The sequence below is a fragment of the Peromyscus leucopus genome, chromosome 12, assembly GCF_004664715.2.
Source record: "Peromyscus leucopus breed LL Stock chromosome 12, UCI_PerLeu_2.1, whole genome shotgun sequence".
Taxonomy (NCBI): domain Eukaryota; kingdom Metazoa; phylum Chordata; class Mammalia; order Rodentia; family Cricetidae; genus Peromyscus; species Peromyscus leucopus.
Genome location: NC_051073.1, coordinates 11,138,994 through 11,165,142, shown reverse-complemented (window position 1 = coordinate 11,165,142; position 26,149 = coordinate 11,138,994). Strand labels below are relative to the sequence as shown.

General features: G+C 41.5%; 2 protein-coding genes across 4 annotated transcripts in view; one reads left to right on the top strand and one right to left on the bottom strand.

The window, feature by feature from the left end:
- Usp16 (ubiquitin specific peptidase 16) overlaps window positions 1–3,892 on the top strand; it is a 34,705-nt gene extending 30,813 nt beyond the window's left edge. For all 3 annotated transcript variants that reach the window (XM_037209653.1, XM_028875961.2, XM_028875962.2), the window contains 3 exons: window positions 577–663; window positions 3,267–3,423; window positions 3,512–3,892. In XM_037209653.1, coding sequence (XP_037065548.1) covers window positions 577–663; window positions 3,267–3,423; window positions 3,512–3,636 — 369 coding nt within the window. In that variant the 3' untranslated portion in view covers window positions 3,637–3,892. The remainder of the gene's footprint in view (window positions 1–576; window positions 664–3,266; window positions 3,424–3,511) is intronic.
- A 253-nt stretch (window positions 3,893–4,145) lies between these two features.
- Window positions 4,146–13,938, bottom strand: Cct8 (chaperonin containing TCP1 subunit 8). Its single transcript, XM_028875963.2, has 15 exons — window positions 13,792–13,938; window positions 12,270–12,360; window positions 11,606–11,685; window positions 10,223–10,372; window positions 9,321–9,501; window positions 9,153–9,214; window positions 7,977–8,114; window positions 7,044–7,222; window positions 6,421–6,487; window positions 6,262–6,349; window positions 6,064–6,179; window positions 5,659–5,730; window positions 5,416–5,580; window positions 5,016–5,135; window positions 4,146–4,481 (listed from the first exon to the last, which is right to left on the bottom strand). Exons 1-15 carry the CDS (start codon window positions 13,849–13,851, stop codon window positions 4,404–4,406), a joined length of 1,647 nt encoding a protein of 548 aa, XP_028731796.1. The 5' UTR covers window positions 13,852–13,938; the 3' UTR covers window positions 4,146–4,403.
- Between the last annotated feature and the right edge of the window lie 12,211 nt (window positions 13,939–26,149).

Genomic DNA, 26,149 nt, shown 5'->3' with positions numbered 1-26,149 from the left:
AGTACCTTACTCTCAGTTTAAGATAAGAAAAACACCGGCTTACTGCTTAAGTGTTTTTTCTGTTTTGTGTAATTTTTACTGACTTGATAAAAAGACATACATTGGATTTTTATAGTTTTGTGACTGGATCTTTTCTGGAAGATTTGGTATAATACTACGACTTTCAAATCCTTCAGGATTTTATAGGCATTTTCCCTCTTACTTGGTCAAGCATTGGCTTGGCTGTCTGGTTGGGTCTTACTAGCATGGTTAGAACATGAGCTAAAAACTGTTTCACAGGAAAATAGTCTGCTATTTATTGCTGAATTTTAGGAACTCAGCATCTCTGAACCAATTATCTGGCATTTGAGGTGACGAAGGCAGAATCGAGGAGATCTCATCAGAGTAGTTTTGATAGTGTGTAGTACTTAAAGAAAAACTTAAACTAGTTGGAAACAAGCCAATGAGGAAAAATAGTCTCCTTAGAAAGGTGACTAGGGCTGGGTGTTGGGAGTTCTTTGGGCATTAGAGGGGACAATTACTTAATCTGTATAGCTTTTCCAGAAAAGAACTCAATCTGTAATCCTCCTTTTTCAGGCTGGTTTTAACCTACGCAAAGTTAACAAACACATAAAGTTCCCGGAAATCTTAGATTTGGCTCCTTTTTGTACCCTTAAATGTAAGGTAGGTAAAAATAGTTTTTAAAGGAAACTGTTAAAGAGAAATCATAACCCACCAAATATTCCTCCAGTATGTCACATTAAGTATGCAGCTGATAATGTTTTTGAAGGAGGACTGGGGATCCTGTAGCTCAGTGATAAGAGAGTTTGCTTAGATTTATTTTGTAGCATGGGACTTTGATTATTATACCTTTATAATTTCAAGATCTGTGATGATGAATCATTGAAGATTAGATTATTTCAGATTGTCTTAGTGACTTTTCTATTGATGGTAAGGTACCATGACCAAATCAACATATAAAAGAAAGCGTTTATTTGGGGCTTACAGTTTCAGGTTAGAGTCTAGGACTGTCATGGTCAGAAACATGACAGCAAGCAGGCATGGCTGAGAGAGGAGCTCACATCTTCAGACAACTATGAGGCAGAGAGAGCTAATTGGGGGAATGAAGTGGGCTTTTGAAACCTCAGAGCCACCCCTCAGTGACAAACCTCCATCAAGGCCACATATTCTAATCCTTCCCAAACAGTTCCACCAACTGTGGAACAAATATTCATACACATGAACCTATGGGGGCCACTCTCATTCAAACCACCATGCGCGCGCATGCGACCCAGTCCCATCTGAGTGTTAACCTAGGTTATTTGCTTTAGTGTGGAAGCTGGATCTGAGGACTGAAAAGGCTTGAGCTAGGAGGGAACTGAATCAATTCAGTTAGTAAGCCATGAATGAAGATAGGCAGGAGAGGGAGGGTGAAGAAGTGTTTTAGGAGTAAAATTAAAGAGACTTGTTTGATGTTAGAAAGGGAGGCAGATTCCTTTAAATGGATGTTGATATGGCACAGAGCTGAGGATTTCTGGATCTAGGTTTGAGTGACTGGACACATGGAGTGCCATAAATAAAGATAGGGGCAGGCAGAGGTGGCACATGTACTCAGGAGGCAGAGGCAGGTGGATCTCTTGAGTTGTGTGCCAGCCTGGTCTATGGAGTAAGTCCTAGGACAGTCAGGGCTGCATAGAGAAACCCTGTCTCAAAAAAAAAAAAAAAAAAAAAAAAAAAAGAGCCACAAAAATTTGAGTGAAAAGGGGTCACAGGTTGGGGTGGTTTGAAAGAAAATGGCCTCCAAGTGGAGTGGCACTATGAGGAGGCGTGGTCTTGTTGGAGGAAGTGTCACTGTGAAGGTGGTCTTTGAGGACTCATGTTCAAGCCACACCCAGTAGGACAGACCACTCTGTTGCCTTCAGTCAAGATGTAAGAATTCTCAGCACCTTCTCCAGCACTGTCTACCTGCACACACCACCATACTCCCAGCTTACATGCTCCCTGCCATGATAATGGACTGAACCTCTGAACTGTAAGCCACCACCTCAAATGTTTTTCTTTCTAAGAGTTGCCATGGTCATGGTGTCTCTTTACAGCAATAGAAACCCTAACTTAAGACAACAGAGAACAGGTTGGAAGGATTGAGGTCAGCTTTGGATACATTGAATTCAGGTTCTTTTGATAACCAAGCACTTACGTCTTAGAAACATTTCCAATGTACATGTCTTACACCCAACAGAGAGGCCAAAGCTTAGGATACAGATTAGAAATCAGTGTGTCGATGATTTAGAACGAGATGTCATTTGTGTTGAGCCTAGCTGACATTACACAGCATTTGAGTGGAGATGCAGAGGTAGAAGGGAAGACACTACGGTTGTCTTTCAGAAAAGGATTTCAAAGATCACAGAAGCTAAGCTGCTGAACTTGCACTGTGTTAATGTAAGCACATTAATCCTTGATGTGTAAAAACTGAAGTACTGAATGCCTTCTCATTCTGGTATGGTTTCTGAGTGGGTGTACAGTAAACTATCATTCTTGTTACTAGGCATTGCTGTTCTCCCTCACAGGCTACTTCAGACTATATAGCAGAGACTCAAGGATAATTGAGGTTAAAGAGCATAAGTAGTTGAAGTGAGAGTTGGGGGAATAGACCACTATAGAGACTGGGCTGGTTAAGATCCTTGGACTAACTAGTCCAAAATTCAGTCCATTATGGCTGAAATGGAATGGCACTGAAATCTCCATGCATGTCACCAGGGCACGTACATACTTCTCTGGGGAAATGCAGGACTTGGCAAGGTAAAAAAAAGGAGGTACGGGTACAGAATGCAGAGCAGGACGCTTTCAACAAGAGCACAAAGATAGCTCTGGCCTGAGGGATTTTCCATTTGTCAAGACCTGTGGTACCTATGGTCTTAATAAGCAGCCTCCACTCTGGGAAACTAAAATGCAAGTAGTTTTTATAGTATAACCTAAATGTTAGCCTTTTTACAAGGTTTACATTGGTGGCAGAACCAGGATGATGGCCAAGGCTATTAAGGAATTCTCATGGGGCCTTTAACCATGGAATTCAGTTATTATCTGTACCATTTAATGATTACATCGTGTGCTCCATGACCTAGTTTTTGCACCATGGAACCAACAACTGCAACTTTCTGATAAAGGTGGGAGTATCTCTGTGGGCTGAGATCAGAGAGGTGTGATAAATACATGCTGTGAATGTGTCTTGCCAAGGCATCTGTATAAATGGGGTAAGAATAACACTGGATTATATTCTTTTTTTAAAGAATGTTGTGGAAGAAAGTACAAGAGTATTGTATTCCTTATATGGAGTTGTTGAACACAGTGGTACTATGAGGTCAGGGCATTATACTGCCTATGCCAAGGCAAGAACTGCAAGTAGTCATCTCTCTAATCTTGTTCTTCATGGTGACATTCCACAAGGTAAGTTATCTTGGATAACTAAGACATTTTGCAGATTACACCAAAGCCAAAAACTAGACTCAATCTTTCCTTTTGTATTTCCTAACAGATTGTGAAATGGAATCAACGAAAGGGCAGTGGTTTCACATCAGTGACACACATGTGCAAGCTGTGCCTGTAACTAAAGTACTCAACTCACAAGCATATCTCCTATTTTATGAGAGAATACTGTAATAACAAAAGTGCTTTCTCTGGAAATACACCTATGGCTTTTATACTGGCTATTTAACATAAAAATAACAATAAAAAGTTAACTAACTATAAATTATGTTCACCTAAATGACAAAAACAATCATGTTTAAATACTTATGGGAAAATAATTCACAACGGTTTTTGTATTGTCATACTGATTTTTATTACTAAAGGCCTGTGCTTAATCTGACTGGGTGGTAGTTCTCAACACATCAATAAACTGATACCCCAAACTTAAGTTATATATTACTGTATTCCTACTGGCAACACCCTAATGTCTCCTTTTTCTAGTGTTGACATTATGGATTGTCCACCATCAGATCTAACCTTTAAAAAGTGGTGGAAAGGCTTTTGAAGCTGTGTATTGGGGGGAACAACTTTGGAAATCTAGCAATTTCTTAAAAAATGTTTTCAGCCTCTTTTGGTCTCCAGTTAACAACCATTGTAAACTATCATTCCCTTGTAGAAAGCAACTCCCAACAACATAGATACATGGTATGGTGCTTATAGCAATTTATTTTCAAAAGCAGGCCAGGTAAACAAAACAGTCATGTAAGTGACTTTCCCTGCTTATAGTTTGTGTTTAAAAAGGTTGACACAAGCAGCAATTGACCAGATAGGTTAACAGTAACACATTTATTTTACCACCCAGCAGAGTACAAACACAAATACTTAATTTAAGGAGACTAAAAAAAGATCAGGGAAGTTCCACTCTACAAATAAAACTCTTCATCTACAAGAAAAGTCGCTCAGTCATTTTGGTCATCATCCCAGTCTTTCTTTCCACTTGGAGGTTTGGGCCCACCAGCTGGTTTTGCCATGATGATCTGAACAACAAAAACCCAAGTTAAGTACAATAAACTCAAGGTTTTCAGTGAAGACCATTTCCTGCCAACAATGTCATTGTTAGAATTCCCACTCTACCCATCAGGAGTGCTGTATCTACTATGAAAGCCTACTATTAAGCCCCATGCAAATTTCCACATGTCCCACTGCCTCGTCACTCTCCACACAACTTCTGTTGAACCTGAAAGTTTTAGCTAGACTGTCCTGTTTAGCCAGTGCTGAGTCTCTCTGGGATTTGCCTGCTTCTGACATTGCAGGCCAAGCAGTGAGGTTACAGATGCACCACTGCACCTGACTATGACCTTCTTACTTAGGTCCTCATGCTTGCAAGGCAAGCTTTCCCATCTGAGTGAGCTGTCTGTCTAACCTGAAAACCTACTCATTTTGAGACAAGGTCTTGCTCTGTAGAGCAGGCTGACTTGGAACTCAGAGCTGCTTGCCTCTGCCTCTAAGTGCTGAGATTAAAAGAGTGTAAACCCCACTTTTTAAAGATTCAATTGTCATTTTTCACTCACCTGATCCACTCTAAGCACAGTGACTGCAGCATTAGTGGCCAATTTAATAGCCCAGTATTTTCCCAAGTAAGTGTCTAAAATATTGGCTTCTAACATATCCTTTACAGCCGGAACTTCAGCCTGTCAACACAAAGCTATGTTAATTTCTTGCATGTGAAAATGTTTATATTCAACATGAAAAACTTTAAAAAAAATACTATAAAAAATACTAAAAAGTATTTTATACAGCCTCACCCCAAAGCTGTCAATAAAACTAAAATTTCCTATAGCAGATAAACTTAAAAATTCAGAAAATTACTTGTAAAACCAAACGGCTATTTTGCAACAATTCCCCCTTTTCACACATGCTACTTCTGTGTTCAGATGATATAGTAACAAAAATTAAACTTTTAACAAATACCTCAATATCCAATCCCACATTTTTGTTTCCTTCTTGGTGCACTGCATAAAGTTTAGAGATAACTTCATTGGCTTTCACACCAGAATTTTCTGCCAGTGCCCGTGGAATAGCTTCAAATGCTTCAGCAAACTTCTTAATAGCATACTGTTCAAGTCCAGGACATGTCTAAAACAAAATGTGTTTATCAATGCATTTTATTAGAAAAGATAGACAAAAAGACAGTTTCTGTAGAAAAAGTTATACCTCTCCATATGATGTGATTTGTTTGGCCAATTCAATTTCTGTTGCTCCACCTCCAGGCACAAGCCGCTTATCCTATAAAAAAGTAAAACACTAATATGGAGTATTTCTTCAGTTTTTATAGCACCACTACTCAAAATTTAAGTATACATTAAATGAAATCAAGTGACTTGTCAAAACAAGACTAGGAACCCCTAACTACGGCACTGATAGTGCTTCAGTGATGGGAGGCAGTCCACACTCAGGAATAGTTTTGTCTGGTACTTTCACTATTGGACAATTAGTTTTTGAAGGTAACATATTCATTAGCAACCGATGTGTTAAATTATACATCTTGATGTTCTCATGTTTGAGTCTGCCAACTGTGTTTTCAAGAAATCACAAATTTCTGAAACTGCAAATACTGACCCTTGTGAGAACTTTGAAAGTATTAACTCCATCATCTACTGCCCTTTCTATATCATCCATCAGATTATCTGTAGAGCCTCGAAGAACTATAGTAGAAATGGCACCATCTTCTTTTTCTGCCAATAAATAATTTGTAGATTAGATAAAAGAAAACACACCCCATAATTGTACAAATCATACCATACCATCATTACGTACCATGCTTAAAAACAACCACCTGTGTGTCTCCAACTTCTGAGAGGTAAACACTGTCACAATGTCCCATTTCTTCAAGAACAGGAGGAGTCTACAAGAAAATGATCCTTGTAGTAAAATTTCAAATGTGTTCACCTATCTTTTGTTTTCCAAAATACATACCAATCTAGGAAGAGCTGTAGCACCAACTGTTTTACAGAGTCTTCTGAGATCCCACTTTGAGTTCAGCCTTCAAAAGGAAAAACAATAGAAATTTTAATTCAATCATATTAACATAAAATGCAGAGAATAGCAAAAATAAACTGGACAAGGTGCTATACGCCTTTAATTCTGTAAGTCAGGAGACAGGAAGATCTCTGACTTCAAGGTCAGCTAGGGCTGTCTCAACAAAAACACCAGCAAGAAACATTGCTTTACTGTATTCTAACTGAACATATCTGTACTGCACCAAGTTAGGAAGCCAAGATACCGATTGCCAACTTTGTGAATGTGACCAACTACCGAGCAATGCCACATCTGAAGTGTATGGCAGCTAAGGATACGAAAGCTGGGGCCAGTGTAACTGCGCATCTTTAACCTCAGCATTGGGAGGAGAGGCAGGGGGAACTGAATCTACACAGAGTTCCAGGCTAGCCAGGGCTACACAGTAAGAACCTGTCTCAGATGAAGTAAGTAAACATTTACAGCATTACTTAGTAACCCTAATTTCCCCCTATCTTCAATGTATATAATTTGCTACCATTTCTCCAAGAATTTTTAGTATCATTTACAGATGTAGCTCTTACCTCACCAACATGATATTGTACTTGTTAGCATAATGGAGAGCCATGTCTGCCACTTTGCCACCCGTCACTATGACATTTGCACCAGTGGCGGCAATAGCTTTCACTTGTGCATCCATAAGATTTTCTTCTCCCTTACTAAAGTTCATCAGTTCTTCAGCAGTCTTTATCAGCACTGTTCCCTGGAAAACAACCAAGCTCTCTCTTTAAAACCATTTCATGATTTTGGTGTTACAAAACTGTAAGATAATGTTTTACCTGTTAATTTAAAGACCTGAGAGAAAATGTGGAAACCATGTATAAAACAAAATACATAACATGTATTAAATTTAGGTCCTTAGCTTGTTCCTGTACTTCCTTATCACAAAGCAAATGCATTTGCGCTGTGACAGGCACACTGATGCAAAGTTAAAGATAACACTGCTCCTTTAGAAATGGCAGGCAGGTATGTATCTTTTTTTCAAATACTGGTTAGTATTTGAAAAATACTAGTATTACCAAAACAATTTATCCTCAAATTTTCCTTGAAACACTGACCACACAACTGTTCTCCCCTCATTCCTGCAAAAATCAACAACTCAAATCTGCCAAGAATGTTTGGCACAAATCCAGCTACTTAGGAATCCAAAACATGTAGTTGTAAAGACTAATTTAAAAATTTCACATTATTAGCATTTTAATAAAAGAATGTCAACATTCATAAAAAGTGATTTCACCAAGAACATACAAGATACTCAGTATTAACGTTGCTTAAATATGAAGAACTGTATGTATGAACACAAATACTTGCCACCACACAATGATTCTAGTTTAGTATTTGGTAGCTGAAGCACATATTGATGCTCTGAAAAAAATTATTTCTACAATTTTCAGTTTGTTATTACTGGTTTCATAGCTAATGCCACCTCAACCCAAACGTACTTTTCAATCACGTACCTTAGTCTCTGTTATCATGCCATCAAATGGACAAGAGTACACCGCTATTTTTGCATCTTTGACAGATGTTACATCACCTTCGGTTTCCTTCTTAAAAACCATGCCATGCAATACTGAAGATGAATGGATACCAGAGCCCTAAGGAGTCAAACATGGAAACTGTAACTGGAGTCAAGTTTTAAACTAAAGCAGCACACTAAGGCTGAAAGGATCAGATGGTGGGCATAAACAATTATTCTCAAGGTTGGAAGCACTACAGAATAAGCCACTATTATGGAGGGAAGGCACTTCAGGGTATTGGGAAAACCAAGGTAGGTAGCAACCAAGCCATTTATTTGCTTAATCACCAAGCACTTGGCACTAATGTACCAGGTGGAATTGCTACTACAGACAGAATAGAAAAACAAGATTTTATCAAAGGTGAACCATCTCTCCAGCCCCTAAGACAATATTCCAATCCCTAAGGATCAGGGGGAAATGATGACTTCACAAGAAAATACACCCTAATAGGCAGCAACATAATTTATTAACACCAAATGATATAATAGGATGCCTTAAAACAGCGGTTCCCAACCTGTGGGTCACAACTCTTGGGGGCTGCATATCAGATAGCCCACATAGCAGATATTTACATTATGATTCATAACAGTAGCAAAATTAAACCTATGAAGTAGCAACAAAATAATTTTATGGTTGGAGGTCACCACAACATGAGGAACTGTATTAAAGGGTCATGGCATTAGGAAGATTGAGAACCTCTGCCTTAAAAAGATAGTAAAGTAAGTACAAAGTCTATAACAGGGTAAAACTTAGGGGTACAGCACTGGTTGCTCTTCTAGAGGACCCAGATTTGATTACTAAAACCCACAGGGTAGCTCAAAACCATCTTTAACTCCAGTCCCAGAGGGATCTGATGCCCTCTTCTGGCCTCCTTGGGAATTGCATGCATGTACACAGACAAACAGCTGGCAAGGACTTGCACATTAAAAAAAAAAAAATAGCAAAACAATTTTGGAGCAGGAGAATAGGCAAAATGGGGTCTTGGACTGGGAATGCAGCTCCACTGTAGAGTGCTTCCCCAGCATGTGCAAAGCTCTGGGTTCAATCCCTAGTATTGCAAAAACAACCCCCTTCTAAGACCTATTTGGATAATGGTAATGCATTTTTGAAACTTACCAGAATCTTACACACTCTGATATTATCAACATTGAAATTGCCAGAATCAGGAAAAATAGATACTGTCAAGAAAATGAAATGTATTTTTTTTTAGACAACAAAGAAGATAGCTCAGTCACAATTAAAGATAATGTATTTTGGATTTTCTCATTTATTGGTATAACTTACCACATGCCTGAGCAATAAGCTTGGCCAGAAATGCTTCATTGCCATACTGCTTACTCATTACAGAGGTTCGAAGCAGAGATGACACTTCATCAACATCTCGAAGGTTCTTTGCAGAACAACATACCAAATCTGGAAGAATCTCATGAGCTTTTTTGCAAGCTATTTCATAGCCTGATATTACCTACACGGTGAAGAAAAATACTTAGTTTAACAGACATAATTTTATGTTGAAAATACCCATATTTATTGGATTACCAGAGTAAGTCACCATAAAATGGCAAGATGACAACACAAATTTCAATCCTGATTCTACCACTTACAGGTTATAGGACCTTGGGCAAGATTTTTCTATCTCAAACCTCTCTTTCTTCATATGAAATAGAATTGAGTTTAAGAAGGCTTAGCAATAGGATTCTTCTGAGGACAAAAAATTACACATGTGAAGCATATGGCCATGTCTAAGCACACTGAAAGCTACTCAATGTTAGCTATTACTAGTGGATTTCAAGTTTAAGTTTTTATTTGTATATGGTAAATGTTCACACATGAGAGAAGTGTGAAGTATGTGTACAGTGTATGCCTATATAAATATCCAGATGTACACAAGCATGGTGGCTGGAAGGAGATTTCAGGTGTCCTGCTCTCTCCCTGACATATTCCCTTTAGACAGACTCTCAATCTGAAGCTAAGCAGCCGATCAGCAAGTTCCAGTGATGTTTCTGTCTCCGTCCCTCCCACAATGCTGGGATTACAGGGATCCCTGAGCAATACATGGGTTCTAGGGATTTGAACTCAGGTCCTTGTGCTTGCCCTTGAGTGCTTTTACCCTAGTCCTGAACCTTAAACTTAAGTGGCAACACACAAGTAATCAACTCTAATTAAAGTATAAAATGAATACTTGCCTCTGATACTGACAGACCAATCCTCAGAAGTTCTTCAGCTAGTTCCAGAAGAGCGCCAGCAAATACCAGAACAAAGTTGGTGCCATCTCCAACCTCTTGTTCTTGCATATGAGAGGCCATCACAATCATTTTGGCAGCAGGATGTTGTACCTGATATAAAGGGATTATCGAGTGAAAACATTTTATACTTAGAGCAACATAAAGTCATTCATTTCCATTTCTTAATAAACTAACTTCCCTGAGAGCAGGTAAATGCCACCCCATCAGTTACAACTATTGCCTATCAGCCCAAATGAAAACAATTTCAAAGCACAGCTGACAATCACCCACTACATACAGTTCCACAAGCCTAGTACATTTTAAAAAAGCATCAAAATTCTCAAGTTCTTAGGAGTTAATTAATATTAGATACACTTCAATTTAAATTTGCAATAATGGGAACTGAACCTGGGGCTTTGTGCTTGCTAGGCAAGTGCTGTATCACTGAGCTATAGCCCTAGTCCACTTTTAGATACCTTTACAGAACAAGGAGTATCGCCAACTCTAAGTCAACACTGTAGTTCTATTATTCAGACACAGTTTATTTTTATTTTTTAATTCTGTGTCTGTGTGTGGCTCTGTGTGAATGCAGGTGTCTGGAGCCTGAAAGTGTGTATTAGGTCCCTCAGAGCTGTGGTTACATGTGGTTGTGAGCTGCCTGATGTGGGTGCTGGCAACTGAGCAGTATGCACTCTTAACCGTCAAGTCATCTCTCCAGTTCTACTCAATACTTTTTTAATTCCTGAGAATGTTAACATAGCATAACCTAAACAATTACCACGAAAAATTCCTCCACAAATATTCTGTGAAGTTAACTTCTCCTTAACGTATCGTTCAAGATGTTAAAGAAATGTTAATTTTTCTTATTTTCTTTAAATAAAGCTACGCTTTTGGAAAATTTCCCAAGTCTGAGCATGTACTCATAAAACTACAAGATTTAATAGGATGAGAAACGGGTGTCAAACATCCCTCTTATCCCTCCCTGCTTTAAGTATCTGTTCTACAGACTCTTCAACATCAAACCTGCTGCAAAAGAAAGCAAAATTCCAACTGGTTCTTAAACAAAGCATCAATATTTACTAGCTATTTTTACATCATGAGAAACTTTGCATTAGTATCAATCTACAGAATGAAGACTCTGTTAGTCATAGCAATACTCCACAAGCCCTCCATAAAATAACAACTTAGGACAGTTTTTTGAGTAGCCACAACGGTAAACTGTTTTGGTCACTCATAAATGCTCACAATAAGCTTGAGGAAGCAACAGCCTTCTATCATCTAACTGAAATAAGGCTTCATCTATGCTAGAATTGGGGGGGGGGGGGTGATTGTGGAAAAACTTACCTCTAGCTCTCTTAAAATAGTCGCCGCATCATTTGTCACAAAGAGCTTCTCCAGGCGATTGATGACCATTTTATTCATTCCTCAGAAAATAGTTGCAATGAAAAAAAAATCCATTATTATTTAGATATTCTCCTAAATAACCCAGGAAAAACATGGTTCAGAAGTTGTACTGATGAACCCTACGCACATTTATCTGTATTTTCAGAACTACCACACAGCCCATGGGCTTTCCCTGACTAAACATCCACATGCTTAGCATGTAGAAAGCACTCGATAAATAGGAATTAACACACACAAAATTAATATACTTAGAACCACATTTGGTCTTATGCTTAATCCTCTAATCTGTATCTAATTCAACTTGTGGTTAAAGCTAAGAGTTTCCTTAAACTGTCAATTTTTGAAACTGCTCAGCCTTTTCCATTACAGCTATGTCAATAGTGAACGTGCTATAATTTTCCTATCACGTAATAGGGTAACAGTATTATTTTTTAATTTTTCTAGAAAGCTCAATTTCTGATTGAAAGTTAGAAGCACACCAGTGCTATCAACTATGAAACTTGCAAGAACTACCCTGTGCATTTAACACCCCCAGGATAAACACGAGACAGAAGCTAACACAAGTACACCACCATGTCTTTCATAGCCTGAATTTGGCCATTACCATTTGGTCCATATGCTGTACGAGTAGTCTGAGCAAGCTCCTTGCAAGCTTGTATATTTCTATACACAGCCTCTTCTAATCCTGAAAAATGCTGCAAAAGAAAACATCTGCTTAAATTGGATCATGAAGTACTTTCAAACACAGGATATCTCTGTTCATCATGTTTCTAATAACGTTCCAGGATCACACAAGCATTTAGCACATGGAATCTGGAGTCCAAACAGCCTTAAGTTTCTCCCTAACTTAGTACAAGGCCCAGGTAACTAACACTTGCTACTTGACAAGCTGTTTAGAAACATCTACTGAAGAACTATTCTTCCCTCCCACCCTTACCCAGGGACTGAACCCAAGAAATCAATCTGCCATGAAGCTACAATCCAAGCCAATCAGTACTAGCTTTTAATTCGAAATTCTTTTGGGGGACTTACAGGTTGTCTTCAAGTCCTCTCAGTAGCAATTTACATAACGTTACCTCAGTTAAAATACCAGTCTCTGAGTGAGACAAATGCTTTATATGCACCATTTTCTCAATCTAAGTGAGGGAGGTAGACCCCAATGGGAAGCTGTGATACCCCACCCCGCCGCAATGGGAATCGTCAATATCATTTTCCAGAACTCACCAACTTACATTACATTCGGATATCCATTTCGTGTGCCCAAGTTACCACCAAAATGCTCTCTAATACTGTTAAGGGTCCTCGATGTCCCCTAAGACCTTAAATTCAGTTCACTTATCTATTTCTACAAGTCTCAGTAATATGGAAAACAAAACGAAATTATCTGGCGGCTTGAACATCTCTCGGCAAAAGACTCCACAGGCAGCGTGATACTTTACAAAAAAAAAAAAAATTCTGAAATCATGTTCAAGAGGGATCACTATTTTATCTGGGCTGCGGCCTCACTTATCTATCCTGTGGGCTACAATGTGGAATAGCCGGAATTCGAATATATTAACATCTTTTGGCCCGGTCTCCTCAATTTAGAAGAGATAAAAAAGAAGACATGGCCCGGAGAGGTTAGGTTTTCGGTATAAAACTTAAGTTGGGATCAGACATCTACGGAGGGAGTCATGTCTTTCATTGGGAAGGAAGCAACCAAGAGCAGGCCCAGGGGCTGCTGGGCCGGGCCGGGCCGGGCTCCTGTCCCCGGGGCGCCGTAGGCCCACCAACCGCTTCCCGGTTCATCAATCCCCGGTCCATCATCAACTGCACCGCCAGCTCCCGTTAAGGGCGGGGCCCGAGAGCGCCATGCCACGGCTCCGGGCCTGCAGGGCTGGGATGCGAACCCTCAGCCTTGTCCCGGCCCGACTTCTTCGGGTCCCCCCACCCCCGATCTTCGGGGGAGTTCGCAGGCCTGCCCGCCCACGGGACCCAGCGGCCAGGCATGCAGCCAGCGCACACCTCCCTTTCCAGAACCTTCTCTCGCCCGGATCGCGGCGCGGGCCTCACGCCCGCAGCCCTGCCGCGGGCGCCGCCAGCAAGCGCCGGCCCCGCTCGGCGGCCGCACCCTCGCCGTCACCTACTTTTGCTCCATCCTTGAGCATCTGGGCAAAGCCCGGGGCCTTGGGGACGTGGAGCGCCATGGCCAAAGCCCTCAAGTCCGCCGCTCACGCGCTCGGAGGAAGAGAGGTGCGCGCACAGCCTGCCGGGAACGCGGCCTTGCGTCTCTCCGGCCGCCCCGCCCCCTTCACGCACCGGCCCTCCTGAAGTACCGCGAGAACGAGAGTGGGGCGCCCGCTAGAGTGGGCTCCGGCAGCCAGACCCAGGCTGCAGATGCCCCGATCGGGTCGAACGACGAGGCCGAGCGCCGAGCGCCGAGCGAGCGCCGGAGCGCGCGCATCGCGCGCGCGCGCCGCAGTCGCTGACTGTGGGCGACCCGCGCTCCCCTTGTTGGAAGTAAAGTGGGGTCTGGACGATTGGCTCGTGGCAATGTCTGAGGCGGGCATCCTGCTTCTGAACCTCCGTTTGCGCCGAGTCCTGCAGATCCAGCAGGACAGTCTTGCCTTGTCCGTTTTCCTCTCCAGGCGAACCTGCCATTCGTCCCCGCGAACTGCCATTGTGTGTTGGGCACTGAAGGCTTGGAGGGGATAATTAAAAGGGTAACAAGGATTGCAACATGTGGGTGCCCATGTGTAGGCACGTCTACGTGGTTTGCTTAAGTGTAGTTACCTTCGTTATTGGCCAAACTTACAAATGAATATTATCTCCCTTTTATAGATGGGAAATTGACGTTCACTTTTTTCAGTGATATGCTCTGGGTCACCAAGCCAAAGAAATATTTAAAGCGAGGACTTCTACCCCGGCTGGCTGATTGCGGAGTGTGCATATTTAAGCACTTTGTATGCTTTGTTTGTTTTTTTTTCCAAGGCGGTGGTGGCGCCTTAAATCCCAGCACTCTGGAAGTCAGAGAACGTGATCACAGTTCGAGGCCTGCCTGGTCTACAAAGTGAGTTCCAGGGCAGCCAAGGAATACACAGAGAAACCTTGTCTGGGGAAAAAAAAAATAAATCCTTTCTACTACCCCGAAATCTTTTTTCACATACCAATTTCTATGTCTTTCCAAATTAATATAGTTAATGTAAATAAAATAGTTTTCACAGAGAAAGTAAAACAGTCTTATGGTAAAAAAAAAAAATACAGAAAATGCAGACAATTTGAAACGTTTTTGTGAGTCTTCTGGACATGCAGAAATTAAGGTTTTCATTAAATTGGGACAGATTAATTGTGCCTTTAACATAATTGCAGCTTTTTCTAAATGCAATTACTATCAATTGCAGTTTTTTTCTAATAAGCATTTAAAATATGTAATCATGAAAATAATAAATTCTTGCCATCTAACATGACATGGTAAGTGAACCATCTATATTAGAAGACATTGCAAGAAATTGGTGGTTCTCAAAGTTTGGTTTAGACACCTTTGAGGCTCTCCAAGACCCTTTGAGGGTCGGTTAGGCTGAAAGTATTTTCATACTAATATGGACGTGTCTCCTCTCTTCTTGTGGAGAGTTCTGAAGCCAATTCGCTTTTCAGTATTTCACAGTATGAATGAGAACAGCATAAGGCAAGTTGTCTTCCATTAATCCACATATAAAATATTTGGAAAAAATTGTGACTGTCACTCTTCAAAGAAGTTATTTTCAATAACATTATGTTAGCCTGCAATGTTCACTGTTACATTTTTAAATTAACAGTTAGTAGTTTATCTGATTTATAATGCTAACAACTATTGATAAGTAGAATAAACAAAAGATCATTGATGGGCTCTCTATTTTAAAGCATATATAGAGGTTCTATGACTGCAGAGTAGATGAGACCTGGATGGGAGGACAGTCCAAGATTTTCTCATGGATTAGCTAACAAAATTAAAACTCATATATCAGAGAATATCATTTATGAGCATTTATGACACAAAAGCAGAAGGGGATTTAAAATGACACCTGATTTGTTAAAAGTGATGATGAGGAATTAAATCTTGGCAAAATTTAATAACTAGATCATGAAAAACCAAACTTCGGTTCAAGATAACTGATGAATTTTTATTAAAAGCTTATAATAAAAATTGACCTTGCATTAATTGTAACAAGCAGTAAATGGGAAGATTTTAAAATCAATTTAAATCTACTGTATGTTTTTTTGTCAAGGAATTAGATTTTAATGCCAATGCTTCCTTTTAAATGAAGATTTGTTCATTCTGTGTAATTCGGGTGAAACTGCATTTATAATTACGGAGTCGAGATACCAAGGGGAGAATTTCTGCTGGGTTTAAGTCAGATATGTGTCATCCCGACAAGAAAACAAACACAAACCGTTAGTTTGACTCCAGCCCAGGTCCTAGCCCCTGCTTGTTACGCTGGTATCTTTTTCTGCTTGGTTTTACTCCGTGTCGTCTAGCCACGGTAGTCAAACGAGCTCACTCTGTTTTCTTCATTCCTTGTTTCATTCTCTCAGCAGGGCTCTGTGGAGGCCTCCGTGATATGTGATATTACAGTGGTTCTAATGTGTAAAGCCTGAGAGGCCAGTTGCCCCTGATGTCTTTACTTAGCAAATCTTTCCCTCTCCTTTGGCTGAGTTAACGCCACATAAGTAAGCCTAACATTTTCCTCGACAAGCCTTAGATTAGTCCCTAAACGTTCCTGGTTGTCATTCTGATGGCTTCTGCCTGTCTGCATCACACGTCACATAGTTGCAAGAGCAAAACTCTTTCTCAACCAGAAGGTAAGCACTGCATGAACTGAACTTACAGTTGGATATTGAATGGAATAAGAGCTTCATATCTAATTACCAGGTGGACGACTGTACAGCAAATGGGAATCGAAATGTTAGTATCCTAAACTTCACACGCTGAGATCCTAACCACCACCAAGGTGAAACCTTTGGGTAGGTGTTTGGTTCATAAGAGAAAACCCTTTGGAGCGGATTGTCACCCTTATAAAATACACTTAAGGAAACTTGTTACTCTTCCACCGTGTGATGGCACCTAAGAATCAGAAGGTAGGCTTTCACTGTACCTATCCACACTTTGATCTCGGGTTTCTCAGCCCCCAAGACTGAGGAATGAAATTTTGTCATTTGTGAGCTATGCAGGGTGTGGTATTTTGTTATAGCAGGGAAGATGTGGTCTCTATTCTCATCTACTTATCACACAAGTAAACAGATGGCAGAACACAGCAGGAAACTTGCCCAGTTTATAAAAGACCCAGGAAATCAAGATTTCTGAGATCAAAATTCAAGAGCCTCATGCCATTAACACAGTGGTTCTCAACCTGAGGGTCGCGACCCCGTTGGGGGGGTTGCGTATTAGATATTTACAGTACGATTCATGACAGTAGCAAAATGACAGCTAAGAAGTAGCAATGAAAATAGTTTTGGGGTGGGGATCACCACGACATGAGGAACTGTATTAAAGGGTTGCAGCCTTAAGGAGGTTGAGAACTGCTCTATTAACAACTGAAAATCCAGCCTTCAGGAACAAACTAACGGTCTTGGAATACAGGGCTTTTGGCTCCCTCTGCCCCATTCAGGAAGAATACAACTATGGACTTGGGTAAGTATAAGCCAACTCAAGATCGATAAGCACTGGTTCACTGTTTACTTTTTCCTTGCTTTTTTTTTTTTTTTTGCTTCGATTATTATTTTTTATTTATTTAAGAGACAGGGTCTAGGGCTGAAGAGATGGCTCAGTGGTTAAGAGTGAATACTATTTTTTGTTTGTTTGTTTGTTTGTTTTTTGAGACAGGATTTCTCTGTGCAGCTTTGGAGCCTGTCCTGGAACTCACTCTGTTGACCAGGCTGGCCCAGAACTCACAGAGATCTATCTGCCTCTGCCTCCAGAGTGCTGGGATTAAAGGAGGGCACCACTATGCCCGACTCACTTTTATTTCTTAATATACCTGTAATCCATCCTCCCCATCCTTGCCCAGTCTCTGTGGCTTGGGGATAAGGGTGGGAGGACAGTGAGCTACAGATTAACATGTCCATCTGTCCTGAGTGGTTGTCTTCTGGACCAAGCAACCGCTATCTTGGGGAGTTCAGTTGTGTCCCCAGCAGGATGGTTGACCCTTTACACACCCAAGAGTAGAAGCCTGGAGTAGGGCATGAGATTCTCTGTGTATCCAGCCGCTCCCTACCACCTGGCAATGCTGCACATGACCTGGATGAGGCAAGGGAAGAACAGAGCAAGGGCTTCGGCTGTGTGCCCTCTTCCCTGCTGGGTAAGGCTTTCCAGGCGGGCGGGTTGGGGGAGGAGTGTCCACACCCCTCTAAGTAACCCCTCACCTCGGCTCTGTAAGGAAGCCTAATAAACTCATTGGTTCCTCGGAGTGAACTTTGGTAGAATCTTGCCTTCATTTGTCACTGGGACCTTGGGAGGAGGTGTAGATGTTGCTCTCTGTCTCCCCAGGGAAGAGATTTTAGCCTCACCATCTCATTGACTTAGTTTCTGTCAAGCACACAGGTCATAAGGCCAGTCCAAAGTCAAGTCTTAAAGGACTGTCCTGGTTAAAGATAAAAAAATAAATAAATAAATAAAAACCACTTCTGTTTTATTTTTTGAGATAGGGTTCGTCTTAGTTACTTTTCCACTGCTGTGAAGAGACAGCATGACCCAGGCAGCTTATAGGAGGAAGAATTTATTTGGGGTTTAAAATTTGAGAGGGTGAGTCCGTGACCATTGTGACGGGGAACACGGTAACAGGCAGGTAGACAGGCAGGCAGGCATGGAGCAGTACTGGAGCAGCAGCTGAGAGTTTATGTTGGATCCACAAGCAAGAGCAGAGAGAAAGACCAGGAATCCCCAATGACACAGCTCCAACAGGACCCCACCTAATCCTGCTCAAGCAGTTCTACTAACTGGAGACCAAATGTTCAAATACATGAGCCTATGGGGGCCATTCTCATTCAAACTACCGCAGGGCTTCATGTAACCCAGCCTGACTTCAAACTCCCTGTGTAGCCGAAAATGACCTTGAACTCCTGATTGTCTGGCCCCCTGCCTCCCAAGTGCCGGGACTACAAGTGTGCATCTAGTAACAGGACACTTTTGATAATCAGATTATGATGCAGTTAGCAAAATGTGCCGGCTCTTTGAGGTTAAGATTTCCCACAGCAAAAGGAGTGATTCTGAAAGAAAGGGACCAGGGGACTTGAAATTCAGGTCTTAATGATACCTCTCCCCAAGCTACCTCTAGATGGAAACCAGATATCTTTAAATTCTGTTACGAAAGGAAAGAGTGGGGCAAGAAGACACACACCTCATTAAAATGTTGGAGGCAACAAGAAACTGCCTTGTGGCGGAGGTGAGAGAGATGGATGAAGAGCATCTCTTCACAGGCCTCTATCCTGTGCTCTTGTAGGATCATACAGCATTCTCCTGAGACTCAGATTAGCATGGCCTCGTGGGTCCACATAAGGACACCCCCACTTCAGAGCAGAACCATTTCTTTCCAGTTTAGTGGTGAGTCTTGGCCACACTGAGGAACGTTTTGCCATGCCAAGTCTTTGGGATGCTTTCCTGTCTTGTTCATTCTTCTGAAGCAGTATTTCTCGAGCTTCATACTGCACAACATCTTACCCTCTTTGGCTGCTCAGTTGTTTCCTAACTCTTTTTTTTTTTTAAGATTTATTTATTTATTGTGTTACAGTGTTCTGCCTGCATGTATTACTTCAGGCCAGAAGAGGCACAGATCTCATTATAGATGGTTGTGATCCATTGGTTGCTGGATTGACTCAGTCTCTGGAAGAGCAGTCAGTGAGCTTAACCCCTGAGTCATCTCTCCAGCCCCCGTTTCCTAACTCTTTTGTTGCCCTTGTTTTATTTGTCTGTTTGCTTTTGTTTGTTTTGTTTTTTGAGACAGGGTTTTTCTGTACAACCCTGGCTGTACTGGAATTCACTCTGTTGACCAGGCTGGTCTCAAACTCAGAAATTCACCTACCTCTGCTTCTCAAGTGCTGGGATCAAGGGTGTGCACCACCATCACCTGGACTTGTTTCCCAGCTCTTAAAGAATTCTGGCTGCTTAAACATGGCCAAGGATCAAGGGTAATATGTTAGATAAAACAAAGCTGAATTTGTTTTTACTGCAGCCATCGAGAACCTATCATTAGAGATGTTTTGGTTACCTTTCCATTTCTATGATAAAACACATGAGATAATCAGCATAAAGAGAGGAAGTACTTATTTTGGCTCACGTTTTCAAGAAATTTCAGCCCATGGTCAGCTGGTTCCATTGTCCTGGGGCCTGCCTCAGGACATCATTGTTGGGCAGTTTTGTTGATAAAACAGGGCTTTGCAGAGTAGGGAAGGGATCTGCAGTCGGCTGGTGAGTGGTCTGGCTGGAGATGACAAGTGAGGAGACCTCTGCTGGGACTGTTCAGCTCTGCCTCACAGTATCTTATGCCTCGGTGTCTTATGCCTGAGCACGCCTTTGGGTCTTGTTCTAAAGAAAACTGAAGATTCCAAGGGAGAAGAGGAAATGTGCAACTGCCTTGACAAATTTGCTGCTATCTCCTTAGTCAAAGTAGGTCAGCTGACCCGACCCTGAGTTACTGTAAGATGGGAGAATCAAAGAGTATAGATAGAAGGAAATAGGAATGTGGAGGACAGTAATTCAGTCAGTTACCATAGCTACATAACCCCAATCAGCCTTTCTGCTAAGAAATTTCAAGCATTATCTTTAATTTGTTCTCAATAATTCCATTCAGCAAGCCATCACAGGAAATATTGTAAGCCATTGACCTTGTAGGATTTTCAATAAATCAGCAAATAAAGATGCCCTTTGGGTGTGTTACTGAACTTCTTTTTTTCAGTCACAGTGGGTGAGACCTATGTTGAAAAAAAAATACTCCACAAAATGAAATATGGTCATTATTTTAAAAAAGAAATTTTAAAAATTATTGTATTATTTTGTGTGTATGAGTGTTTGCCTGCATGTATGTCTGTGCATCATGAGAGTGCAGTGCCCACAGAGGCCAGAAGGAGGCATCAGATCCCCTGTAACTGGAGTTACAGATGGCTGTGAGCTGCCACCGGGGTCCTCTGAAAGAGCAGCAGTGTTCTTAACCCCTAAGTCATCTCTCCAGCCCCTAGTATAGTCATTTTTACATGAATGAACGTGCATGTTATCAGGTGTATGTGTAGGTGGGTACTTGTGCCTGTGTGCACACTATTACTCTCTCCCCTATGTAGCTAGAGTTTTCCTGCCTTGCCCACAGTCAGGACAAATCTCTGTCATCCACCAGTCCCACAGCCACTCAGACCCAACCAAGTAAACACAGAGACTTATATTGCTTACAAACTGTATGGCCGTGGCAGGCTTCTTGCTAACTGTTCTTTTATCTTAAATTAATCCATTTCTATAAATCTATACCTTGCCATGTGGCTGGTGGCTTACCGGCGTCTTCACATGCTGCTGGTCATGGCAGCGACTGCAGTGTCTCTCTGCCTCAGCCTTCTGCTTCCCACAATTCTCCTCTCTCCTTGTCCCACCTACTTCCTGCCTGGCCACTGGCCAATCAGTGTTTTATTTATTGACCAATCAGAGCAATTTGACATACAGACCATCCCACAGCACTCCTATTCCTTTGAAGCAGGGTTCTCCCGAAACCTGGAACTTGTATTCTGTAAGCTGACCTGGCAGTCAGCAGACTCCAGGAAGCCTCTTGTCTCTATCTCTCTCCAGGCAGGGTTACAGACGTGGATCCAGCTGGGTGCTGGGTGCTGGGGTCAGAGCTCTGGTCCTCAGGCTTACATCTTCCTAGCCCAGTGCAGTTATTATTGGTGGGCTGTATTGTCTTTCTTTTCTACCTTTATGTTCCGGGATGAATTCAGAACATTTTGGAGGGTACCCTGTCAGCCGTTCCTAAAGGTGCTTACTTGCTTGTTCACCTTTGTTCATGTCTCAATGTTCTCTACCCTAGTTTGTTGCATGGAATATCCATAATCTGGATTTGAACTTGGTAACACATCTTTTAAGCATCTTTCTTCCACTCCCTGTTAGAAGTCTACTTGCAGCTGGGCAGTGGTGGCGCACGCCTTTAATCCCAGCACTCAGGAGGCAGAACCTGGCAGATCTCTGTGAGTTCGAGGCCAGCCTGGGCTACAGAGTGAGTTCCAGGAAAGGCGCAAAGCTACACAGAGAAACCCAGTCTCGAAGGAATAACAAAAAACAAAATAAAACAAAAACAAAAACAGAATTCTACTTGCAGAAGTCTGTGTTAAAAATGAAATTTTCAGGCTGGAGAGATGGCTCAGTGGTTAAGAGTACTGGCTGTTCTTCCAGAGGTCCTGAGTTCAACTCCCAGCAACCATATGGTGGCTCACAACCATCCATAATGAGATCTGGTGCCCTCTTCTGGCTTGCAAGCATGCATGTAGGCAGAACACTGTATACATAATAAATAAATAGATCTTTTTTAAAAAAATGAAATTTTCTGGATGCCATGTGCTGACTTCTTATTTGGTGATAAATTTGTAACTTTGCCTTTGGTTCAAGCCAGGCATCAAAGGTCTTGTTCTTTGGAGAATTAAATTTGATAAATTGTCCTTTTAAAAATATTTTTTTTATGTGTATGGGCATTTTGCTGGCATTTTTGTCTATGCCCTTCATATTTGCAGCATTCATGGAGGCTAGAAGAGGACATTTGGTCCTCTGGAGCTGGAGTTACAGATAGTTGTTAGTGGCCATATGGGTGCTTGTGAAGTGAATCCAGGTTCTCTGCAAGAGCAACATATGCTCTTTACTGCTGAACCGTCTCTCCAGGCCACAAGTTGCCTTGTTTTCTATCATATCTTTTTTCTTTTTCTTTCTTTTTTCTTAAATAGGGTTCCTCTGTGTAGCCTTAGCTGTCCTAGAACTAACTCTGTAGACCAAGCTGGCCTCTAACTCACAGAGGTTCACCTGCCTCTGCCTCTTCCACCTAAGTGCTGGGATTAAAGGTGTGCGTCACCGCCGCCTGGCCTATCATGTCTTACAATATGGAAAATGAAGAGAAACAGTAAAGAGTCTGAAGAGATTGCTCAGTCCAAGGAAGCTTGAGGGTCGAGGTTCATCTCCAAAACAGACCATGTATATATGAATGTGATCTCAGTGTTGAGGATATGAAGACAGTGAATCCCAGGGGTTTGCTGGTTAACTGTCAAGTTCTAGGGCAATGAGAGACCCTATCTCAAAAAACAAGATGGACAGCTCCTGAGGAATTGTACGAAAGGTTGACCTCTGGCCTACACACACACACACACACACACACACACACACACACACACACACACACGCACGCACGTAGATCATTTTATTACATGGCATCTTTCGTACATAATCTATAGGAAAATGTGTTTCATCATTCAACCATTGTTTTTAATGCTATGGTCTCCATGAGTCTTAAACTACCTTTTTGTTTTAGAGCTGAGGGTAGCCCACTTTTACCATCTCTAGGGCTTTGACGCAACATTTCTCTGTATTACTCTGAACACTTGTTCTTAGTTTCTTGCTTTTCAATTTCTTTTTGCCTTAGCTATCTCAGTTTAAAAACTTGCCAGGCACAGTGATACATGCTTATAATACCAGTACTGGAAGGCTATGGCAGGGTTGTCATGAGTTCAAGACCAGCCGAGCCTGCATGCTGAGTCCCAGACCAATCTGGCAGAGTGAAATCCTATGTGGTGTTTTGAATGCTAATGGTGCCCATAGGTTTGGGAAGGATTAGGAGGTATGGCCTTGGAGGAGGTGTGTCACTGGGGTGGGCTTTGTGGTTATAAAATACTCATGCTACTCCTGATATGCTCTCTCTCCTGCCTCCTATGTGTGGATCAAGATGTGAGCTCTTAGCTGTTCTACTCAGCTTTGCCCTGCCATCATGGACTGTAACCCTCTGAAAGTGGAGAGCAAGGAAATTCTTTTATAAGTTGCCTTGGTCATGTGGTTTTGTCACAGCAACAGAGAAGTAACTAAGACACCCTTTCTCAAAAATAACAAAAGCCAAGCATCTTGACTGATTTTTTATAGTAGATTATTTTGATGGTTTCTGTATTCTATTTTCTTCTAGTATATAAGTTAACGATGGTTTTTATTTCTTTCAGACTTTAACATTTCATAGCGAATTTATTTTTTTTTTTACATTTTTTTTCTTGTTGTTGTGTGTGTGTGTGTGCGCGCGCGCGCGCGCGCGCGCGCGCGCGTGTTCATGTCAACTTGAGGGAGTTGATTTTAACGTTGACCTTGTGTGTCCCAGGGATTGAACTCTGGCACCAAGCTTGGCTGGAAGTGCTTTTACCTAATGAGCCGTCTCACCAGCCCCAGAATTTACAGTTTGTTGCTTGAACTAAGAAACACAACCACACTGTGAGTAATATAATGCCAAAGTATAAAACTTGAGAGGGTCTTACATTTTTACATATAGATGTCATTAAAATCACTCTAGAATTTCCCTACTCACTAGTTGGTGCAGTATAAGCTAGCTCCTGATTCATTTCCTCCCTCCCTCCATCCTTTCCTCACTGCTAGAGAGCAAACCCAGGCCTTTGTACATGCTGAGTAAGTGCTCTCTATCATCACTGAGCTACAGTCAGCGCTTGGGTTTTGGAGACAGGGTCATAGTATGTAGCTTAAGCTCATCTCTAATGTGTGATTTTCCTGCCTCAACTTCCCAAATGCTGGCATCGTAGGCATATGTCCCATGTCCAGCTGGTCCATAGTGTCTTGTGGGTACTTAGCCCATGAGATAGTACTTGTTTTTGTGAGTGGATTGGTGAGGATGCCTGATGGTTCAAATGCTTATTAGCCATTGTTATTCTCACTTGTCCTGTTCATGCTTTGGCTATTTTTATTGCAGTGATCGCCACCAGGCTTTTCAGTGGAGTCAGTCATTAGTCTCAGGGAGTAAAATTAAGAAAGGATCCATGTGTCTATTTATGTAGCAGTCTGCTAGAGCAATTACATTTTCTCATTGCTATGTGGCAGCCCACTTCCTGTTTCTTAATAGATCCTCACTCTTCTGACCGCATGTCCAGCTGTATCACGGAGGAGACTATTAAGTCACACTAGCAGTCTCTGTGCAGATGGAGGGTAATGGCTTCCAAAATTGCCTTCCCAAAGATGGTCATCTCTTTAGCGCTGTTACACAATGATGACATAGGAAAATAAAGTTTAATAATTAGAAATGGACTCTGTGAGAAGAAAAGAATATGTAAGTGAGAAAGGAGAGGTACAAGGATATATATTTAGAAGGTCTAATCACAGTCACTTAAGATGACACTCAGCTTTGTCAAAAAATCCCAACAGAAAAGAAAAGAAAAGTGAGTAAGGAAAATGTCTTTCTCTAAGCCCATATACTTTGTTCCTACCTGTGATATGGAATAAATAATTGGCCCTTCACTAAAGCCTTTTGGATCAAGAATTGTCATAAAATACTTTTAATTTCCATAAGCCATGAGTGTCCTTCCTCACATAGAACAAATGAGAACAGGTATGAGCACGCACAAACTAAGAAGAGTCAGATTTATTGATAGTAGCAAGAAATGACAGGTAATGATTGGTACTCAGACAAGGACTTGTCATACGTACAGAAGACCCCAAAGCTAGAGAGCATAATTGAGGCCATAATTAAGAACATAATTGAAGTGTGAACTTAAATAGTCCTAGCAATAAAAAGCAGGAGCCAGATACTGGGGTAATAACCTGAAAGATCAGAGAAGCAGAGGAGCAGCCACCAGTGACTTCTTACCTCTCCAGATCCTCCAACCGAAAAGGGGTGAGATCCTGACTCTGCCCCACCTCATCACTTCCTGTCTCTGCCTCTGAGTGCTGAGATGAAAGGTGTGAGCCACCACTGCTCAGCTTCTATGGTTAACTAGTGGCTAGCTCAGCCCTCTGATCTCCAGGCAAACTTTATTTGTCAGAACACAAACAAAATATCACACAACACCAGTTAGTGGAGCCATTGCATTTAAATCGCTTAAAGTGATTGTCTGTGAATATCAGAGCACCCAGGTAGTTTCTTTAATTGCACCTGTAAAATCTCTTTAGGAAGAGGTTTTACAGTGTACTCACCTAACCTCCTCATGCTACTTCCCAAAATTGTCAACTGTAATCTTGTTTTTAGTAATAGAGTAGGAAAAATGTAGAAGGTCCTGGGAAGACATGAACCTGTGCTGTCTCTCAGCTAACAACTGCTGGCACCCCTGGGCGATGGAGGGAGGTCATAGCCTATTTGTTAAGGTGCTGATTGAGACACTGGGACACCGGTTCCTTCCCTTAATATAAAACCAATTTTGAGCCAAGTCATTTAAGACCTTTTGAAAACTGACTCTAAAATAGCATGTGATATCCTGAGGAAAAAAATAAACCATGATTTAGTAAACTAGGTGATCCATGGGGAAAGGGCAGCTTTA